This window comes from Athene cunicularia (assembly GCF_003259725.1).
Source record: "Athene cunicularia isolate RWA chromosome 1 unlocalized genomic scaffold, athCun1 chr1_part1, whole genome shotgun sequence".
NCBI classification, from domain to species: Eukaryota; Metazoa; Chordata; class Aves; order Strigiformes; family Strigidae; genus Athene; species Athene cunicularia.
Genome location: NW_020799091.1, coordinates 112,550,818 through 112,570,626, shown reverse-complemented (window position 1 = coordinate 112,570,626; position 19,809 = coordinate 112,550,818). Strand labels below are relative to the sequence as shown.

At 35.0% G+C, this 19,809-nt stretch overlaps 1 protein-coding gene across 3 annotated transcripts in view; it reads right to left on the bottom strand.

Annotated features, from left to right (window-relative positions):
• Positions 1-19,441, bottom strand: part of DCAF6 (DDB1 and CUL4 associated factor 6) — a 74,492-nt gene extending 55,051 nt beyond the window's left edge. For 2 of the 3 annotated variants that reach the window (XM_026843274.1, XM_026843283.1), the window contains exons 1-5: positions 19,378-19,441; positions 13,053-13,145; positions 7,989-8,174; positions 2,919-3,032; positions 1,054-1,189 (exon numbers count right to left, since the gene is read on the bottom strand). In XM_026843274.1, the coding sequence (XP_026699075.1) occupies positions 1,054-1,189; positions 2,919-3,029 (247 nt within the window). In that variant the 5' untranslated portion in view covers positions 3,030-3,032; positions 7,989-8,174; positions 13,053-13,145; positions 19,378-19,441. The remainder of the gene's footprint in view (positions 1-1,053; positions 1,190-2,918; positions 3,033-7,988; positions 8,175-13,052; positions 13,146-19,377) is intronic. The other variant, XM_026843264.1, reaches the window with a different exon arrangement.
• Between the last annotated feature and the right edge of the window lie 368 nt (positions 19,442-19,809).

The window sequence follows — 19,809 nt, the reverse complement described above, 5'->3', positions numbered from 1 at the left end:
CCCCTCACAAAACTCCACCCCACCCCCATCTAAACAACAGAACACTACACCAATATATCTAGAAAAATTACTCTTCAAGATTTTGGCTTTTCTCTCCTTTACTGTATAGGCCTGCATACCTGAATTAATCTTATTCCTGTATTGTTACAAGAGCAGGTACATAGTGCCTTTTAATCAGCCCCCCAGAATCTGTTCCTCAGGCAGTTCTCAGAATTTTGATGACCGCTGTGAGGAAAGGGAGAGATCTTACAATAACAATTAGACTGATAAGAGGGGTATTTTTATGTCTACTTAGTGATCTTTACTGTTTCCTTCCTCCTCCATCACAGTCATAAACAGGAAAATACTGCAAGAAATGACAGATTTTGTGACACTGCTTACTTGCATGAATGTGTATGACAGCTAGTTCATACTAGTTCATATGTGTCCAAACATACAGTGATCATACATTACAGGAAAGACATGCATAAGAACTATATAATGCACTTTTGCGTGTCACCTGAAATTTTTAAATAAAATTCTTAAGTAAGCACCTGAAGCATGATAGCTTTCACCTGAAGGATTTGTAGTTTTTCAGTGGAAATTATGTAAGATATAGCAACAACTACTGCAAAGGTAAGCATATTGCATGACATCATAGAATTCGTAAGATCCCTTCCTGTAAGAAGCAACACATTCCAGCATGGCAGAGTACAAGAAGATAAGAACTTAATTAAAATTCAGGTGGACCACTGCAGACTGCAGTCACTAGTTTTTTTGAATCTTGGAATCACATGTTTCAAAATAAAAAACATTACAAAATGTCTTTTTCTGCATTCAGTATATAATGTATTCCAAGATGGATGAAGATATTGTTCACTTACTTGAAGATTTCTGTATTAGCAAATATTAGAGTGAAATGACTACTATTACAAAGCATAGTTCTCAGAGAACAAAGCTGTACTTTGTTCAGTATCACACTTCAGTCATTCACCATATAATATGAAAAAAAAAAGAACCTGAAATTTGATCTACAAATGGTTAGAAAAGCTTACTGTAAGGTATGGTTCCTACCTGTTGCTCTCGTACCAAGCATCCGCCGATCGTATATTCTTACTGAGCTATCAGAACAACCCACAGCAAGATAGTATGGGATTGGTGGACAGATAGCAACAGAAGTGGCAGCACGCCGACAATTTATTAAAATATCCTGGAACAAACAAAAACACAGCATTCAAATAATAGCTCTGAACATCTGATGTATAATTCTGTTTTTTATTTCAGGACACAGGGCCATGAGCCAAGGAGGTTTTGAGAAAACTAGGTCTGGCCCTGTGAAGATAGACTGTAAATATGTCAAACAGAAAAGCCACTGCAGAGAAGGAAAACCATCAGACAGAAATACAGCACAAGATCAACTAAAAAGGAAAAACAAACCAACCAAAACAAACCACAAACAAACATTTAAGAATAAGTAAGCGTAACAACTACAGATTTATAAACTAGCTTGCACCTTGGATTTTCCTATGGAAACATAGATAACTGTTAAGTCAGAAGATCACTAAATGTGCAGACGCAGTCTAAATTAGTTTAAAGGATTAGAACAGAATTAATTAATTTAAAGGATTAGAATAGAATTTCATCTATGGGCAGATAATTGGATGGAGGAAAAGAAAGAAAGAAACCCCTAGAACTGGTAAATATGCACTAAGCAGAATAAAATTAATTGAGAGTAGCAGACATATTTTGGTGTCAGTTTTTCTCTAATTAAATATTAGAAATGTTTCTGAAATCCAAACACAGTGGACACCACCAGTACCTTACCTTCTTGGGACTAATAACAGTGATAATTTGATCTAGTATAATTCATTACCAGATCTTTTCTTATGAAGGGACAAAGGACGCTCTAGAACATAAGGCTGCAGGTGATTTTCAAGGCTCATTTTTTGCCTCCAACTCCGGACTCTGTCATAACTAATGTAAATCAGATTTCAACATAGAATCTTTTCTACCATATCTGAAGCCTCACACCACAGCTCAAACTAAAGTGTCAAAAAAGGTAATGAGAGAGAGCGAGAGAACACGAGAGAGAGCGAGAGAACACGAGAGAGAGCGAGAGAACACGAGAGAGAGCGAGAGAACACGAGAGAGAGCGAGAGAACACGAGAGAGAGCGAGAGAACACGAGAGAGAGCGAGAGAACACGAGAGAGAGCGAGAGAACACGAGAGAGAGCGAGAGAACACGAGAGAGAGCGAGAGAACACGAGAGAGAGCGAGAGAACACGAGAGAGAGCGAGAGAACACGAGAGAGAGCGAGAGAACACGAGAGAGAGCGAGAGAACACGAGAGAGAGCGAGAGAACACGAGAGAGAGCGAGAGAACACGAGAGAGAGCGAGAGAACACGAGAGAGAGCGAGAGAACACGAGAGAGAGCGAGAGAACACGAGAGAGAGCGAGAGAACACGAGAGAGAGCGAGAGAACACGAGAGAGAGCGAGAGAACACGAGAGAGAGCGAGAGAACACGAGAGAGAGCGAGAGAACACGAGAGAGAGCGAGAGAACACGAGAGAGAGCGAGAGAACACGAGAGAGAGCGAGAGAACACGAGAGAGAGCGAGAGAACACGAGAGAGAGCGAGAGAACACGAGAGAGAGCGAGAGAACACGAGAGAGAGCGAGAGAACACGAGAGAGAGCGAGAGAACACGAGAGAGAGCGAGAGAACACGAGAGAGAGCGAGAGAACACGAGAGAGAGCGAGAGAACACGAGAGAGAGCGAGAACTCCCCAAACTTTTTTTGATTCTTGGGAAACATGTTGTCATCTCCACCAACGACCCTGAAATCTATTATTTCTAAAAGCCTTACCAGAATTCATATCCTATGTTTGTATGATGTACAGCTCTACATTTAGGTCATCTTTAGTAAAAGATTTCACTCTTACATCTTTACAATCTTCCTTTGTGCAACTTGTTTTGATTCGAGTATCAAACCATCTTACAGTGCCATCTTCACCACAAGAGAGGAAAGTATAGGGATCATTTGGTACTGTCATAATCTGCTCAAAAAAAAGAGAAAAGTATTAATGCTTCCAGAAATACCTTTAACTTCAAAATAAAAGCATCACCATTTTGAGCAGCAGTAAAGACTGAAGCAGCTACAACTCAAGTCAAGCTTCCCATTGAAATAAAGAGGAAAAACTACTGATGTTCATTTTCAAGAAAAAGTTTGAACTACTGAAGTTAAAACAAAATGCGAAATGCCACATAAGATTAAATATTTATAGGTCAAAGCTTACAGTTATTTCTATTATCTCTTAAAAAGCAACATACAATTACTGCAATCAGTTTTCAGACAAGTAATCAATTTGCTGCAACAATTCAACAAAAGCTCAGTTATTTTCTATCAAGTAACAGAAGACAGTAACAAATAAAAGCCTCAGAAGTCAGAACGACATGAAAATACTACATGGGTTTTATTCCCACTGGGCCATTCATTTATATTCAAAATAAGTCCCCTGAAGCAGTTATGCATTAAAGGCTGTTACTAACCTACCCTTTCGCTGCTTTTTTTTAAAAAAAAAAAAAATTACAAATACTGTAAAAATACAGAGTACTGCACTGTGCCATTTTCCTGATCTCAGTCCTACTCTAACAAGGGAGGACTCGGAGTGTCACATGTATGGCTTCACTCAAGAAGGCCTTCTTAAGACAAATTAAAAAGGCAAGCAACCATGTTAAAGCTGAATTCCACAGGTCAATGAACGCACATGAAACATCATCCTTTTACAGGCTATCCCTTAGATACAAAACTGAGAATGTTGTAGATACTAGCAGTATTTTTCTTTTCCTACACTACTGTTACTATCAGTAACTTCATAGAAATCTATAAAGCTACAAAAATCACTAATAGCATAATATGCTAACTTAACACAGAGCAAATGAGTGATTCTCTAACACTTTTTATGTGATACTTTCTGCACCCTCTGCCCCCCCCCAACTCTTAATGAAAATAACCTATGGATATCTGTAAATATCTCTACCTAAAGTGGGATTACAAAGGTAATCTCTGCAGGATTCAGCATTTCTTCTTGTAATGCTCAGTATGTTAACTCATACAATGTGTGCTGTGCCAAGTCTTACTGCTGACAAACAAGTACAACAGACAGAACAAAGCCAAGGTTTTAGTAACAATGGAACAATAAACTTCTGAGCTACGACAATTATTCTTCAATATGCTAGCGTAATATATTGAAGAGTGTTTTTTCACTACACATTCACTCAAATTAATTTTATTAGTGTAGTTATAAAAGCCAGCAATTGTTCTTTGATCTACTAAATCCTTCCAGCATTTTTGCTGTATTTTGATGCAGAGCTTGCAATGAAAATATTCACTTTGTTCCAAGAACATTGCTGAACGTGGTATAACACAGCAAGCTCTTATTTCTAGTCACTGTATTTTAGTTTTGTTCACACTGATACTATTTCACAATGTACATGTAATAGTGTGTACATAACTCCACTTGTACATGCCAATTTTAATGCATGTGTTTAAAAACACAAGTAACTTTATAAGCACTAAAATAGAGAAAATCAGAAGTGCAGATTCCAAGAGAAAATCAGAAGTTCAGATTCCAATAATTAAGAGACATTGTTACTATATTTAAGTTCAACAAGTACACATTTTAAGTTTAAAAATATATAGCTCTATGATCATTTTAGTGTATTGAAAATATGAAGGTAAGAGTTGTCCATAAAAGTACATTCTCTTTCTGAAATGCAGTTAACATGAAGGGCAATAAAGAAAAGCATTTGGCTGAGTAAAAATACTTGTAATGGCATTGTATAAACAACAAATTCTCCAGAAACATGTTTAAAGAACTTCTCTCTCACTCTCTACTTACTCTATTCTCCCCCAGAATTAAGAACAATTCTCCAGCTATCTCACAGATCATAACAATCTACACAAATTTCCACATTCCTCTATTTCAAGAGATGTCTTCGTAACATCTTGGAACTGCCACAAACTCCAAGTTTATAAAGCACAGTATCAACTCAAACCACATTCAAATTTAGAATTAGTATCTCAGGGGCAGATGATGATAGCTTTTGTTATTTAGAGAATCTAGTGAGTCAAAGTTCTATATTTAATATGATGATGTGGTTACATACAGCTGGGCAGTAACGTCACAATATTTTGAATTATTTTCCCACTTGAGAAACCTCTCAGTGACAAAGTTGTGTTATGTCAGAAGCTGAAGCTGCATCTCAGCCATTTGCTTAAAAATCCCCTGCTATTTACTCTATTATACTTTCATATGCCAAGGCTCAAAAAACCAGGTCTGCTATGCCACACAATAATACATGCATTTAATGTTCAAATATCAGGTTTAAGACACAGTAACGGAACTTACAGTCTTTATAAAAAGTAACTCTGAAGTGTTTTATAAACCTATATTTTCTGATGACTTTTTGAGAATAGTTCAAATTTAGGTATGTTAAACCTCAGTGCAAAACAGGCTTAGAAAAATAACTTCAAAGAGAGACACAGTTGTTAAAATAGTCAAGTTCATATAGGGGTTTTGAAATCCTTTCCATTAACTGTGTTTTAAAACAGTATAAACAATTAAAATGGTATCACACTACTGCCATTTAAAACAACAATAATGCCCTTGTTAACATTATTTTCTGAGTAAAAATCATCTGCAATAGACCATTTTGACTGTGCAATACAGAAGTCAAATGTCCATACTCTCCTCACTTAATGAATTTGAAGAAATTTACTATATTCCATACAACTAGTTACTGTTCAGGTATAGTCATTCTATATGTACAATAAAACTTGTATCTTTATTTGATAGACTGTTGGTCTTCCCTTATTTCTTCTAAAATATTTTTCAAACTCTTACTGTATGTTTTGACAAGCTTAATTTGTTGTACCTATCAAATTTATATTTATCATTTGGTTTAGTGGCTTGCAATGTGCATACCATCATTACTGATGACAAACACCTTGCAAAGAGACAACTGGCATCTCCTTACTACTCCTGACCCACAAGAACAAGTGAAAGCTGTTTTCATTGAATTTTCCCATTTTGATCATTAGTCTGCGGCACCACCTGGTGTCAGTCACTTCATGGAACCAACCAAACTGTTGGTCAACCCAAGCTCAGGCAGATCAAAACTTAAGACCACCGCAGTGGCTTCTCATGATGACTTTTATGCTTTCATCAACTCTTTCATTTGCAGTACCCTGAGCAGCCTAGCCCATGACCCCAAACTTCACACACCTAAACCCACTGCTCTAGTGATACTTCTACCACTACCTTCATGTCTCAGCACGATATCCATACACATTCTCCTGTTCTCAAGCTCAGAAGTGTTGTATATAATACTCACAGCTAGCTACTCAGAAACAGAGATACTAGTTGAGCCAGTAACTGGCTGCTCCTCAAGCCAGATTGCTGCCAGTCAGCAAGGGGAGGCCTTATTTCCCCAGAAAGTCACAATGCAATGACCTGACAGACCCTCTCCTCAACAAGGGCATTACAGCTTTAAGAAATAGCATCTCGGTCTCCAGATGTTTTTATGAAAAGGCAGGCTTTATTTGAGATACAGAAAACATCCAATCAATTTACAGAATCCACAGACTAGCATACAGACTACTATATATAGTAAACTTCAGTGAGAACTGAGGCAGTTTAAGCTTCTGATTGGGGGCCATAATGACTGATGCTGTTCAAAGGAAATGGTAGTTTCTCAATCAAAACAAATCTCAAAAATAAAAGCAGACGATGCGAGCCTGGGATCCAGAATCACATTTTGCAAAACTGAAAATATAGTCTTGTATTAAACCCAAACCAAACCAAAACCACAAATCCCAGAAACAGAGCGAGTACCACAAGGTTTGCTTGTCTGCAGAGTAACTTTGTAGGTCAGTCAAGAAGTGTTTTTGCCAAAACCTTTAATGGAATATGTGTAATTACAACCGTAAGGATACTTTTACTACATGATCAAAAATTAATTCTGGCAGTACTTCAGCCACTTTCTTTTTTCACACAACCTTTTCACACACACCCTTTTTTTTTTTTAACAGATATTTTCAGTTATTTTGTTCACTTAATAGAGAGATTTAAAAGCTTGCTATGAAATCTGAACTAAATAGTTTAAAAAGCAATGGATTTGAGATTTTTTCCCCTGTGTGAACACTGTGGTACTGTTAAAAAAAACAAATTAATAATTTAAAAACCTGGAACATTTATAGCCTAAGAAAGAAATAGCAGTATTTTTTTTCTATTTTAAGCACAGTAAGTACTACAAGCAGCAAATTTTGCTGGCATTAAAATAAATAAAAATATCAATAAATCTGATTATCTTTCTAACTTAAGTAATACTTTGCTTCTTCACTTGCCTATTTATAATCAACAAAACTTCCAAGAGAGGATTGAAAACACTGACTCTAAGTTTACACATAAAGAGTTAACTAGAATACAAAATAGAAAAATTACCTAAAACTACAAATACATTTTTCAGATTAAATTATTCACACATGCTGAAATAAACATTTCTTAGAAGGATTTAAATTGTGAAAAAGTATTAAACAGATGAAAAGTTGTGGGGGTAGAGTGAAAATAAAAATGTAAAACATAGCCACTGCCTCCACCCCCCAACCTACTTCAGAAAGAAACGCACAGCACAATTTAAATCAGTTTTACTTTGCAGAGAATTCTTTCAGTGAAGGTGTATTCAGTTATTGTATTTGGAAAGAAAGTGGTCTTAATGACACTACCTTTTGGGAAGTCCTCCATTTAATTTAGACAATATATTTCTCTCTTAAAGCCTACTCTAAGAAAAAAAAAAAAAAAGCAAAACAAAACTCAAAAAAAGCAAGAAGGAAGGTTCTTTCATTCTCACTGAAATAAAGCTTTCAACAGTCTGGTTAAAATCTTGGGCAACAATACAAGAAAATATGTATTTTACCCATCTTAAAATTATCATATACTTATGTAAAATACCTCATAGGTAGTTCCATAGTGGCACGTATACTGGCATTGTCTGTTGGTCTCCGCATCTTGTTCAACATTAGTGTAAAAAATGACTCCATCTCCAGAACAAGATACAATCTGTTTGTCATTGGTGCACGGTAAGAATTTTGCACTAAAAATATTGGCCCTGTGTCCTGAGCGAATGGTTGTTAAAACCTAAGGAAGAAAAAAAAAGGAAACACTATAGCAAGTTAATATTTTCAAAGCAAATAAAGAATGTGAAAATAACAGACTCTGGTACTATAAAACATCAGTTATGTACAGGCTGCCAGTACCCTTCAGTTTAATACAACAGAACAAGAGAAGCTGTCTTTATACCCAATTTATTCTAAGAACAAAGTGGTTTCACAAAAGGCATTCACTTGCACAAAGTAGTCTGCAAAATGAAAGACTGGAATGCAACTGTTGCCTTTTGTTTCTAAAATGCTAGTTCCATATCACATCAGGTTTCTCGAAGCAAAACGTTAGGCCAGGGTGCGAAGTGCAGCCAGCCAGCATGTCAGTGAGGAGAGATTTAGAACTGGAATATTGTGGGTCAAGAAGAATAAGGCATTGTAATCCAAGACAATTTTATAGACTTTAAGAATTGATGCTGCTCTTAAAATAAACTCACTTTAAAAAGCAGAACTGAAGTTTATAAGGAAGAATGCTTTCAAACCAGTCAAAAACATTTAAGATTATGATTACAGGGCAATAAACTAAGACCTGACTTAGTCCCAGTGAATGTCATTCATCTACAGTACAGCAGAGCAGCATATAATTTACTTCACCATCATAGTGGGTTTTAAACACTTTGTGATGATTCTTTACATTTCCTAACACACAACTTATTAATTTACCAAAACTGCAAAAATCCTCCATATGCTTTCCTGTGCACTAATAAACATTCTTACCTTATTTCTCCTATCTGCAGCATTTAAACCAAATTGCATTTTCACCCCTACTAATAGGAATAAGATACCAAATTGTTTACAGTATGAAAATTAATTTGAAATTTCCACTCACTCAAAGAAAACATTATGCAAATGAAGTTGCTCTGTCAGTGATAGCTCATACCTAATATTTCACAAGTGCTATTTCACACCTTTTAAATAATTCACATAAAGATTAACAGTGTATCTGCATATTCTGAAAGTTATACAGGGCTTTGTATTTTTTTTAAAAAAAGTAAATATCAGAGTCAGGAAATGTAATCCATTAATTTTATTTCTACAAGTCTGCCTCTTCACCTAGATTCGTTTAGATTTCTGCATTTTACTGAAAACATTAAAAACACCGGACATTCAAAAGAAATTAGGAACTCTGTATTAAAGTGGCAACTCAGAACAAGAAGTCCATATGGTACCCTAGTTCAGATGACAGTTAAAGATGTTAGCTGTCAATCCCACCTCTGATTTTACATTATTGCTACCATAAAATAAATATCTTTCTCCTGACAAGAAATCCTTTTTGATGGCCATTAATAAAATAGAAAAAAAACTTTAAACAACTAGGGGCTTCTCTACCATCATGTCAGTTCTCTACCACTTCTTCCCTACTGCTGCATGTAAGCAGGCAGACATTTTTCTCTTTGCCCTACTGTACAGAGTTCTTCTCTCACTAAATTACATGTATTTCTTATTTTTTCCCTTTTTTGCACAACCCTCAACCTAATGCCCTCATGCAGTCAATAGCTAACTTAGTCTAATAAAATAATTGCAATAAAATATTCTAATATAAATATTCTAATACAATAATAAAATAATCTCATATTCTATATTATAATACTTATGTTCTGGTATAAATATTTTAACATAAATGCTCTAATAAAATAATTGCAATAAAAAGTATTAAAGTATTACAGCATTTATTATACAGAGAAGATTTTCCATGCCCTTCTTGACTTACACTATACATCCTTTTTACTCTGGTTATTATACTGCCTTAGAGTGGGGAGAGAGAGGCATAAAAAGTTGCTGGTGCCTAGGCAACAAAAAAAGATGAGAAAATGTAATATACAACCAACCCCCAAAAGCCTATTGTTAGCTACACAGAGTAAAACAATATCACCACCTTCCTCCATTGGAGTATTTTACTACCACATGTAACAGGCTACAAATAGTGACAAAGAAAAAGAAGGAGGGGGAACAAAGAATTTCAGATGTTGCTCAGCACTGGAAGAGGCAACAAATTCAAGAACTTAAATTGCGTCTCTTAAAAGCACAGATTAAATGTTTTAGACGGGATTACTAATTTTAGCAATCCCGGAAGTTTGCATACAAGTTCCATCCCTAACAGTAAGTACTTTTGTCCAAGAAAGTAGAATTTCTGGCAGCTACTCTGTTGTCTTCTTTAAACTTGAAATGCTTAAGTTCCATATCCAAATGGAAACTCTTTAAAATAAAAACCATAATGAACAAATGAGCCTTTTTAAAGTCACATTAAACACTAAAACCACTTTTAAAAAGTGGTTTTATTTCCACTCTGTCCTACTTTTTCAAAAGACTGCTGAAGCAAATGCAAGTCAAATATCAGTGGGTTACTAAGCTTTTTAGGATGCAGTTAATTTAGGGTTTCCATCCAAGATACTCAGCACAGAATAATTTACAACCCAGCTTTTTCAATAGTACTTCCTTTGAAGAGGTCAAATGCCCTTCAGAAATGAAGGAAAGCAAACCTCTCAAAACCTCATCCTAAAGTGAAAAGTAGCAATCCTGATTCTAGAATAGCTGTAAACTTTCAGCCCACTAAGCACCCTCCAAACCCTCCCCAGCACTTTCTCATGTGAGCTGAACTCTTTTTCTCACAAAAGGCAAACTAGGTTAAAGATTCAAAACTCCTGAGTGTAACTACTCATAAGAATCCTGTCTTCACACTTTTATTAGCTGAGAGAAGTCTCAGGTTCCATTTAAAGGCTTTGAAAACTGGGTGCTTAACATGATGTAAATAAATGAATTCCCATCTTGTTGTGCCATACTTGAGCTTCAGCTCCAGTCAAAACTCTCCCCTCTCCTTGCCCCTAGTAATGTGATGCCTAAAACAAATAAAACGAGGAAGAAAAGATCCACAAGAATTCTTCTCAGCCATCCCAAAGTACAATAAAGTGCTTTTGATTTAGACTTGCAATTCCTATCAGGAATCACAGTAACACATTTCTCCTCAGATGCACAAACAATATAAACATATAACCTATTCAAAACTAAGAAACATATTTAGAAAAACTACTCCTTCTGAGACACATTACGTAGTAACAATTAACATTTGCATGTGGCCAAATGTAACACAAACTGGAGTGACTTATATAAAACTCATGTAAGTAAGTTAAACAAGATTAAATGCTTCCTTATTAAATTAGACATTTTACTAACAGAAGACTATATTGATGGCTAAAGTCTACTTTTGGTACTCTAGCTAGCTCATAACAGAAAAATATGATGATATCTGCCAAGACGGCAGAATTACAGTAGGGTTCTGGTACCAATACCAATTTGCTCCCTTTTTCTGTATTGATTCTGTTACTCAAGCCAGAGAAAATAATTAACACAATAGTAACAGTCATCAAAAATCACATTTCTAGTACATTTCAGAAGCAACAGCGGTTATTAAGTCTTCTTGCTAGTACTTGCTCTTCTATAATTGTACTTGTATATATTGGGGGGGGATTAAAAAAAAGTCTCAGCTGACTTAAGAAAACAAAATCTCCTGTATTTCTCATTTGGCTTAAGTACAGCAGTAGCACACAATAGGGAAAAATCCCAAATCATCTCATGAAAGCATAAATTGGTGCATCTATTAAAATACAATATTTTAATATAATAATTAACAAAGATAATAATACAGTAACTCTCCCATAGTGATATACTAAAATAAAATCTGCACAATAAATAATATTGAACACCACTTGCATGAAAAATTTTTACCTTGGAAGTCTCTCCAACACCACTCACTTTGGAATATATCCTTTATCCACTTCATGGCTGTCTCCTCTTCTTCAACTGAACTTCCAGCCAAAAAGAAACCCCAGTCTAATGACACTGATCTGAATTTTGTCAGACTAACACCAACAGCCGAAAGGAAGAGATGAAGTCTGGAACCTATGGCTCATTTGGGGAAGTGAGGAAAAGGCCCTTACCTGTAGGCAACACGCAACACTCCAGACCACTATTATTTTGCCATCACAGCTGTTCAGGAAGGCAAAATACTACTGCCTCCAAAACCTTCTATTCAAACTCTCTTCCACCATACCAACCATGTATTTTGGTTCCCCCACCACATTTAATTTTTAAGCACCTCTTCAGGGTTTAGTTCTCAGCCTCTAAGAAAGCATGGGAGAGAGTACTTCTTTTGAACATTGTTGCATAGGATCCCCAGCACTGAAGGACACAGTTTAGAGCATCTGTCCTATCAAACTATCAGCAGCTCCTTCAAGAGCAAGTGTGGAACACTGATACATGATAGATGCTAGCTGACATTACTGGAAGCCATCCGACTGCATCGTAACCTGTGTGAGTGCAAAAGTGGAAAAGCAGAGATTTTCACAGAACTCTCTCCCTTCACAAACTGGTTTCCCCCGTTTCAGTACAAATTCTTCTTCATCCATTTACAAACACATCCAAGGCAATATAACTTCAAATAGTAATAAAGTATTTTAATAAAAACTGACATTTCAACACTACACAGAAAGACAACTCAGTACATTACATATAGCAAAATCTAATACAATGTTTTAAAACTAAAATGAAACAGGAAACATTTTATCTGACTATAAGATTTCACAAGATTTACTGACTTCTATTGCTAATTCTGACACTAATCTGTTGTGAGACCATGTTCCTTTTGTGCCAAGCCACCTACCGTAAAATGGGATAATACATATGTTGCATGGGATTAGAATACTATGGTTTTAAAACACTGTGATGTTTTATTCCCATTTATAAACACTATAAAGGACCTGATATTATCTTTGTCAGATAATAGTATATGAAAAATAATATCTTGAAAAATAATAACTTAAATCTTATTTGAAAATTAATGCATGTCCAAAATGAAACCTACCTTTCTGCTGTAGGGATTACTAATTACCAGATTGGTGTCGTCTGAACCAGATAAAATATATTCTCCTGTATCATTCCAGCAAATTGTATTCACCTGCATGAATTAAACAATAATTAGTTCAGACTTACATTAATGCAATTTTCAGAATATTCAAACACCAATACTAATCCAACACTACAGAAATAGGAGTTAAATTCAATTGAAATGATGTAATCTCTAAACATCTGGCACAAGACAAATTGTGTTTTAAAAACAAATTGGTAAGGGAATGACCTGCTTCACCTATGGCATCGCAATTACTCCCTCTGCTCCCAAAGAATCCATCAGGTAAATTATGCCTTCCCACAAAGCCCTCAGTAGCCACAATTTTATACATTCAGGTGCTTTAATGTACCAAATCTACTTCACAGAGTTCTCCGAATTTCAACTGGAGGGCATCACAATGCTTTCATTATTAGATCTTTACCATATCCAAATTCTGACCATCCATTGCTTTTATACTTTTCAGTGACCACACCTTCTCAGGGATCATGGGAAAAGCACTGCAGAATCCATCCCAGATCCCTTCTAAGAAGTTTGAGTAAACTGGGAAAGAAGAATCCTACAGTGAGGTACACAATCGTATCAGGAGAACTTTACAGTATAATTCATTGTCAATTCTCCTTTTCATCAGACTGCATTTAATGTGTCAATGAAATAAAGCTGTAAAAGCACTCAAAATCCAGGAAGCTCAGAAAGTATCCTTAGAGTAATCTGTCTTCAAGCAGCACCAGCTCATGCACAAGCAGCAAAGACTGCATGCATGACCATTATTATTTATTTCGAGTAGCCTCTAAAATAGCTTTAAGTGTCAAACTGCAGCTGTCAACATCTTCTGTTGGCAGAATAACTGCCTTAGTGTGATATATCAGACTATGATATGGACTATGGATATCACTATCAGGATATCAGACTATGTATATGGACTATATAATTAATAAAAACCTCACTTTGTTCTAAATCCTTTTCTTATGCTTTTTTAAATCCAAATGTCTCATTCTGAGACCAAAAAGACAAAATTCTTTTTGTTTAAAATAAATATGCCATTTGAGTTACTGTTTTAATCACAGGCTCAGTTGGGGTCCTTAATTAGGCAAAGTTGCAAAATCAAAATTAGTTGTTTCAGATGGATCATATAGACAACAACTTGACATATTCATTGAGGAGCTTTAAATGAACTTTTGCCACTCAAAAAGACAAAAAAAGATAGATTTTTATGTTACAACACACATGCCTATGGCAGAGTCAGCTCAATGCTCAGCAACAGTCAAATAATGTTAGGAATCATTAGGAAATGCACAGAAAAGTAAATGTCATTCTGTGAGTGTACACATCCATGCATGACAAATCTGTGCCTTCCACACCATGCAGTTTTCATTCATATCCCACCCCCATATTCTCCATTTCTATTGCTTCCCATCTGAAAAGAGAAACTATGGAAAAGAATGACGAAGGTGATCATAGGTATCTAACACGTTTTACTGCAAGAAGCAATTATTTGTACTCCACTGGGGAAGGGATATGACAGAAGCTTATGAAATCATGAATGACATCGAAAAACAATTATTTTCTATGGATCTTTACAGTACAGAAAAATGCCTTCAGTGAAACCATCACAACACACATGGCATTTTATTAAAACCGGAATTCATTGACATGGAATGTCCTAAATGCCAGAAGTAGAAAAATACACACATTCATCAAAGAAAAATGAAACATCATTAGAAACAAAGATGCAACTTTCACCTCCATCTGTTCATTAAAGTGTGATGTGTTCTCTAGAATAACCTTCAAGTACTGCCTGCTTGCCCTGTCTCAACTTTCCTCAAAAATGAATACTGGCCACTCTCAAAGCAAAGTTATTAGGCTTGACTGAGTGTTGGTATGGCCTTGCATAGTTACTCTAACGATTTTATAACCTGGGCTGTCAATCACCAAAACCCATGCATTGAACAGTCCCATATCCATCTATTGTAGCACAGTACTACAACTAAGGCAACACAAAACCCAAGAATGTTCATTTTCACCTACATTTCCTTGCAGGCAGAAAAATGCTATCATTGCCCTAAAGAAAACAAAATGCTAATACAAGGATATAAAAATAAAAACAAGAACAAAACACTGAAGAAACACGGAAGCTGCCAAAAAATTTAAAAACATTACATGAGAAAGAAGAGCAAGTACAACAATTAAACAATTTGAGGGGATGAGCGGGGTGAGTGGTGTCCAAAAAAAAAAAGAAAAAAAATCTGAAGGACAGGGAAGCAGAGAAAGCATTGAAGATGCAAAGGGCAGACATAGTTATCTAAATTGCAACATCACAAGCCTACACAAGACATAAGTCATTCTCCTTCTAAATTCCAATTTTATTGCACTGATTGCCTCAGGGTTGAGCAACTGGCTCAGAAAAAACAACCTGAAGTGAGGTGACATAACCAAATGTGTGCTAGAGGTCTATAACTAAACAGGCTTTTTATTCTGTACCAGATCACCCTCTCAATATCACTGCCAAAAAATACATCAAAAAATAACAATGTCTTTCAGTGGAATAAACTTGATTTTTTTTCCCCAGAGAACACAAACTTTCCGGTAAGTCATCAGTCAATACATTACATTTCTCAGTGTTCAGTACAACCTATTGACAGTGAATAACCCCAGTAAATATGCATATGGATCACTAAAATAAGATGCTCAATAAGAGCAGATTAAAAATGCTCTCACATCTCATGCCATGGTAGCAATCCCACTATTAAAATACATTGTAAAATGAGGACTAGCTAGAAAATTGGTTTTTATTTCAAAACTATGTAGAAAATCTATGTTTCTACTACTTTCAAAGCCACTCAGCACCCAACTAAAAGCATAATGTAACACTTACTAAGAGTTTGAAATTCTTGTGAAAAGGCATTAGAGTCAAAAGGATATATCGAACACAAATGACAGTTACTAAAAAGATAAGAAAAAAGCCAAAGGGTAATTAGCTTTTTTCTATTAAATATTCCACATTATCAACTGTATCTAATTTTATTTGCCACTCAACTAGCCTTGAAAGGAAGCAGCAGGCACTTCTGACTCATAAGTCAAATAGTCAAAAATAAATTTACTATCTCTATATTTTCCTCAAAGACAATATAGGCAGCAGCACTGCCAATCCTTAAAAAAAAAAACTGAAAAAGCAAGTCCTCACTTCTATGCAATGTAACATGGAATGAACTCTTTTATGAACAGAACACAAGAAACAGACAAAAGGAAATAAAACCCAGAATATCAGAAAGATCTCCAAAGCAAGAAAGGGGCTAAAAAAGGCACTACTTTTCATCTATGAAGGAAAAGGTAAAAACTGCATGTTCTAACAATATGCAGACAAACTTACTATACTAATTTAAGCATAGATTTGAAGCCTACATCTAAAAATTACTTGCTTGCAAGTGCCACCCTGAAAGAGATGTATGCCACGCAGGATGCTTGTATGTTACTGAACTGAGCATCTATACATAAAAATGAGAAATTATTCCTGCAGATAATCCTCTTTACTTTAAAATGTAGCATTTGTTTATGTCCTACCTTCCTTGGCTTTCACAGGACCAGAACTAGAAGAAAATAAGAATTTTTACTCCAATTCAATATGGTTTAGAGTTGCTTTCTCCTCTACTTTCCTCATACTTCATTGCTGTTGGTCCAGAATGATTCCCTTTCAAAACTTCTCCTTTGGATTTAGCCACTTCATACAGAAAGTATCTCACCTAACTCTGTATGTTTCCTTATCATCTTAAACTCCTTTTATAGTTAACACAGAAAATGGCAACTTCTGGCATATATATGACTTCACTGAATTGGACAATGTGAATCTTCTTGAAAGAGACTAATTCAGTTACTTCACATACTACTGCTAGAAACTGTCTCTTCAAAACAGGTGGAAAATTGCACTATTTCAAAGACAACAGTACCTAAACTCTGAGATTACTCATATCTCAAACAAAAAGTTGCTATGGTAATATTACTGCTAGATGAGCATGCATACTTGAGGTAATTCATAGAACTATTCCATTCTTCAAAGATATTGTACCTGAGTAGGATTATACATACAGTCATACTTCCCACAGGATCTCTCTCTTTTGTGTAACATAGATCAAATGGTAGGTAGGAAGCTGAACTTTTATCCTCAATTAGAAAAAAAATTCTTGCCTTAAGTTGTCCACCATGTCCAATTACACAGCATGCTTTATATAGAAAATACAATCCACAACTTATTCCACAGAATATCTTAACCCAAAAACAAACAAAAAGACAACCAAAAAACCAAAACCAACCCCTACCGTTCCACCCTCCAAAAAACCTCAACCACCCCAAAAAAAAAACAAATTCAGAAACACCCTTAATAAGACAACTATGGAATTCATTCCTCACATTTGAAATGCATACTGATTCAGCAACTGCAGGGTAGGGAAGACTAATATGATCCATTGATAGTATAAGAATTTTAATCAGTAAGGGCACTGTAATTTCATTTACTTTCATTTCACAGATTTTTTTTAAATTACTAAGAAATTATACTGAATGGTTGTTAGCCGTAAAAGATTATTCCCTGAAAAAAAAACACATAGTAAATGAGGTAAGAACTAATACCCCATTCTTTAAAGACGCATAAGCTCTGAGCAAATTTAATTTTAAAAGACATTTTTCAAATTGTAACAGTATTTTTAAACACCTACATATAATACTGAAAGTTCACAATTCAGACATTTTCCACTCACTAAAACAATTGTTAGGTCACATGTTAAAGTATACTCTAAAAGCTAACACAATCAATCCAAAATGAATTTTTAAATACATATCCACCAAGTAGATCCAAGTAAACACCAAATAGCCAACACCAAATTTGCACTTTCTGTTACATGACACAGAGGCCGTCAACTAAAACAGAGATCAGTCACTCAATTTTTAACAAGTAGCGAAGAAATACTATTTTCCTGTCCCCTGTTTTATAGGCAAAAGTGACTATTTTTACAAGAAAATAAATTTTAAAATCATTTAAAAACCCCAATCAACTTCAGGAAAAGACATGTGAAAAATTTCATCTTAAGTATATTTCAGGAGATGAAAAACTACTTGAAAAGAAATTCTAAAGTAAAAATCACTGTTAAAAACTTTAATATAAAACCTTATAAATAATTTTCTACACATAGAATCACAGAATTGACCTTACATTGTAATTCTTATAACATTTCGGGGGGGGAAGCATTAATTTCCCAGGTTAAGTCAATACCATCTGTTATCAGAACATTAAACTTAGAATAGTAGTCAGTACAACAAAAGTAGGTGACTTTGTATATACAGCAATTCTAACCCTTGCCTTTCCCAGCCTTTCTAGTCTCTCAAAAAATATACACAAGTCAAAATCATACTACTGACTTCAAACCAAAAGGCTAGCTTTCATTAATACTTTTTCTTTAAACTACTGCATTGGTTAACAATTAATAACACTCCTTAATTTAAAGCTACAAGTTTAAGCAACTCGAGAAAAAAAAATCTTTACATTTGAACAGCTTTTGAAATAAACATGTTAAGGTACAAAATGTACACTTACATTTTCATTTTTTATAGCAGATCTAGTATCTTTTTCCTTTTCTGATACCTTTTATAAGATGATGCAACATACATTAATTTCTGCTCTATTTGTCAAAGGTAATGCATCAATCTCTTTGCACTCTACCTAGTTTAAGTAAAATCTCTTACTTAAAAGAATATGTTTTATAATACTTGAAATATTGCTTATTTAAATATTTAATTTTTGAAAGTGGTCCAAGTTATGTTATTGCCTTTCAGAGGAAGCTTATTTTTATGGTCTCTTTAAATAAGCATGTAGCACTTGATCATTTCCTTTTTAGACCTGGAGAATTAATCACTCAAAACACTAATACAACTTTAAGTCAACAAAATATGTCAACATAGCACAAAATTTCTACAGATTCCATTTAAAGGTTTAAGATGAGATCTAACTGAAAAGTTAAGCATGTGTTTTTCTGGCATAGAAGATTAATTCATTTAGCAGTAGGATGCAGTACTAAGGTATAGGAATGGGATTTTGTTTTGCTTCAAAGGTAGTGTCAAATGTTTAAGAAGAAACAAATACCTAGAAAATTCAGATGTAGGTATCAACAAGCACAGTTTTCCAGCTCAGCTTTACTACATGGTATTGGCGATGTTAAGTTAATGAATTATTATTGTGGCAACAAAAATCACAATTTAACATCTTTTAACAAACAAAAAAGCAATAAGGACTTACACATCCATCATGCACATTCAAGGTTGCTTCAAGTTTTAATCTTTGGATAAATTCTCTTCTCCCTGTGAAGAAAAATACTAATTATGTACTCTTAAAACAGTAACACTGAAAAAGTCATTAAGGCCCTGCTAATGAGCACTAACAGGTAAAAATCTAAACAATAAAGAAACGGTATATAAATGTAAATCTTGATGCAGTTCATATGTTCTCATTTCACAAGTGCTAAGACAAGCATCACATTTGCTAGCTCTTCCACGACCTTTAATAAGAGTGCAGAAATGGCAAAATGAACATTTCACAGGTTCATAGGTTGATGTTTCCTCTAAAACTAATAGCTATAGAGTAGGAAAGAACTCTGGTAATTTAGTTAACTTAGCTGAAAGCTATACAGCAAGTATAACATAGTTCAAGAAGTACAACCTTTTGTATAGG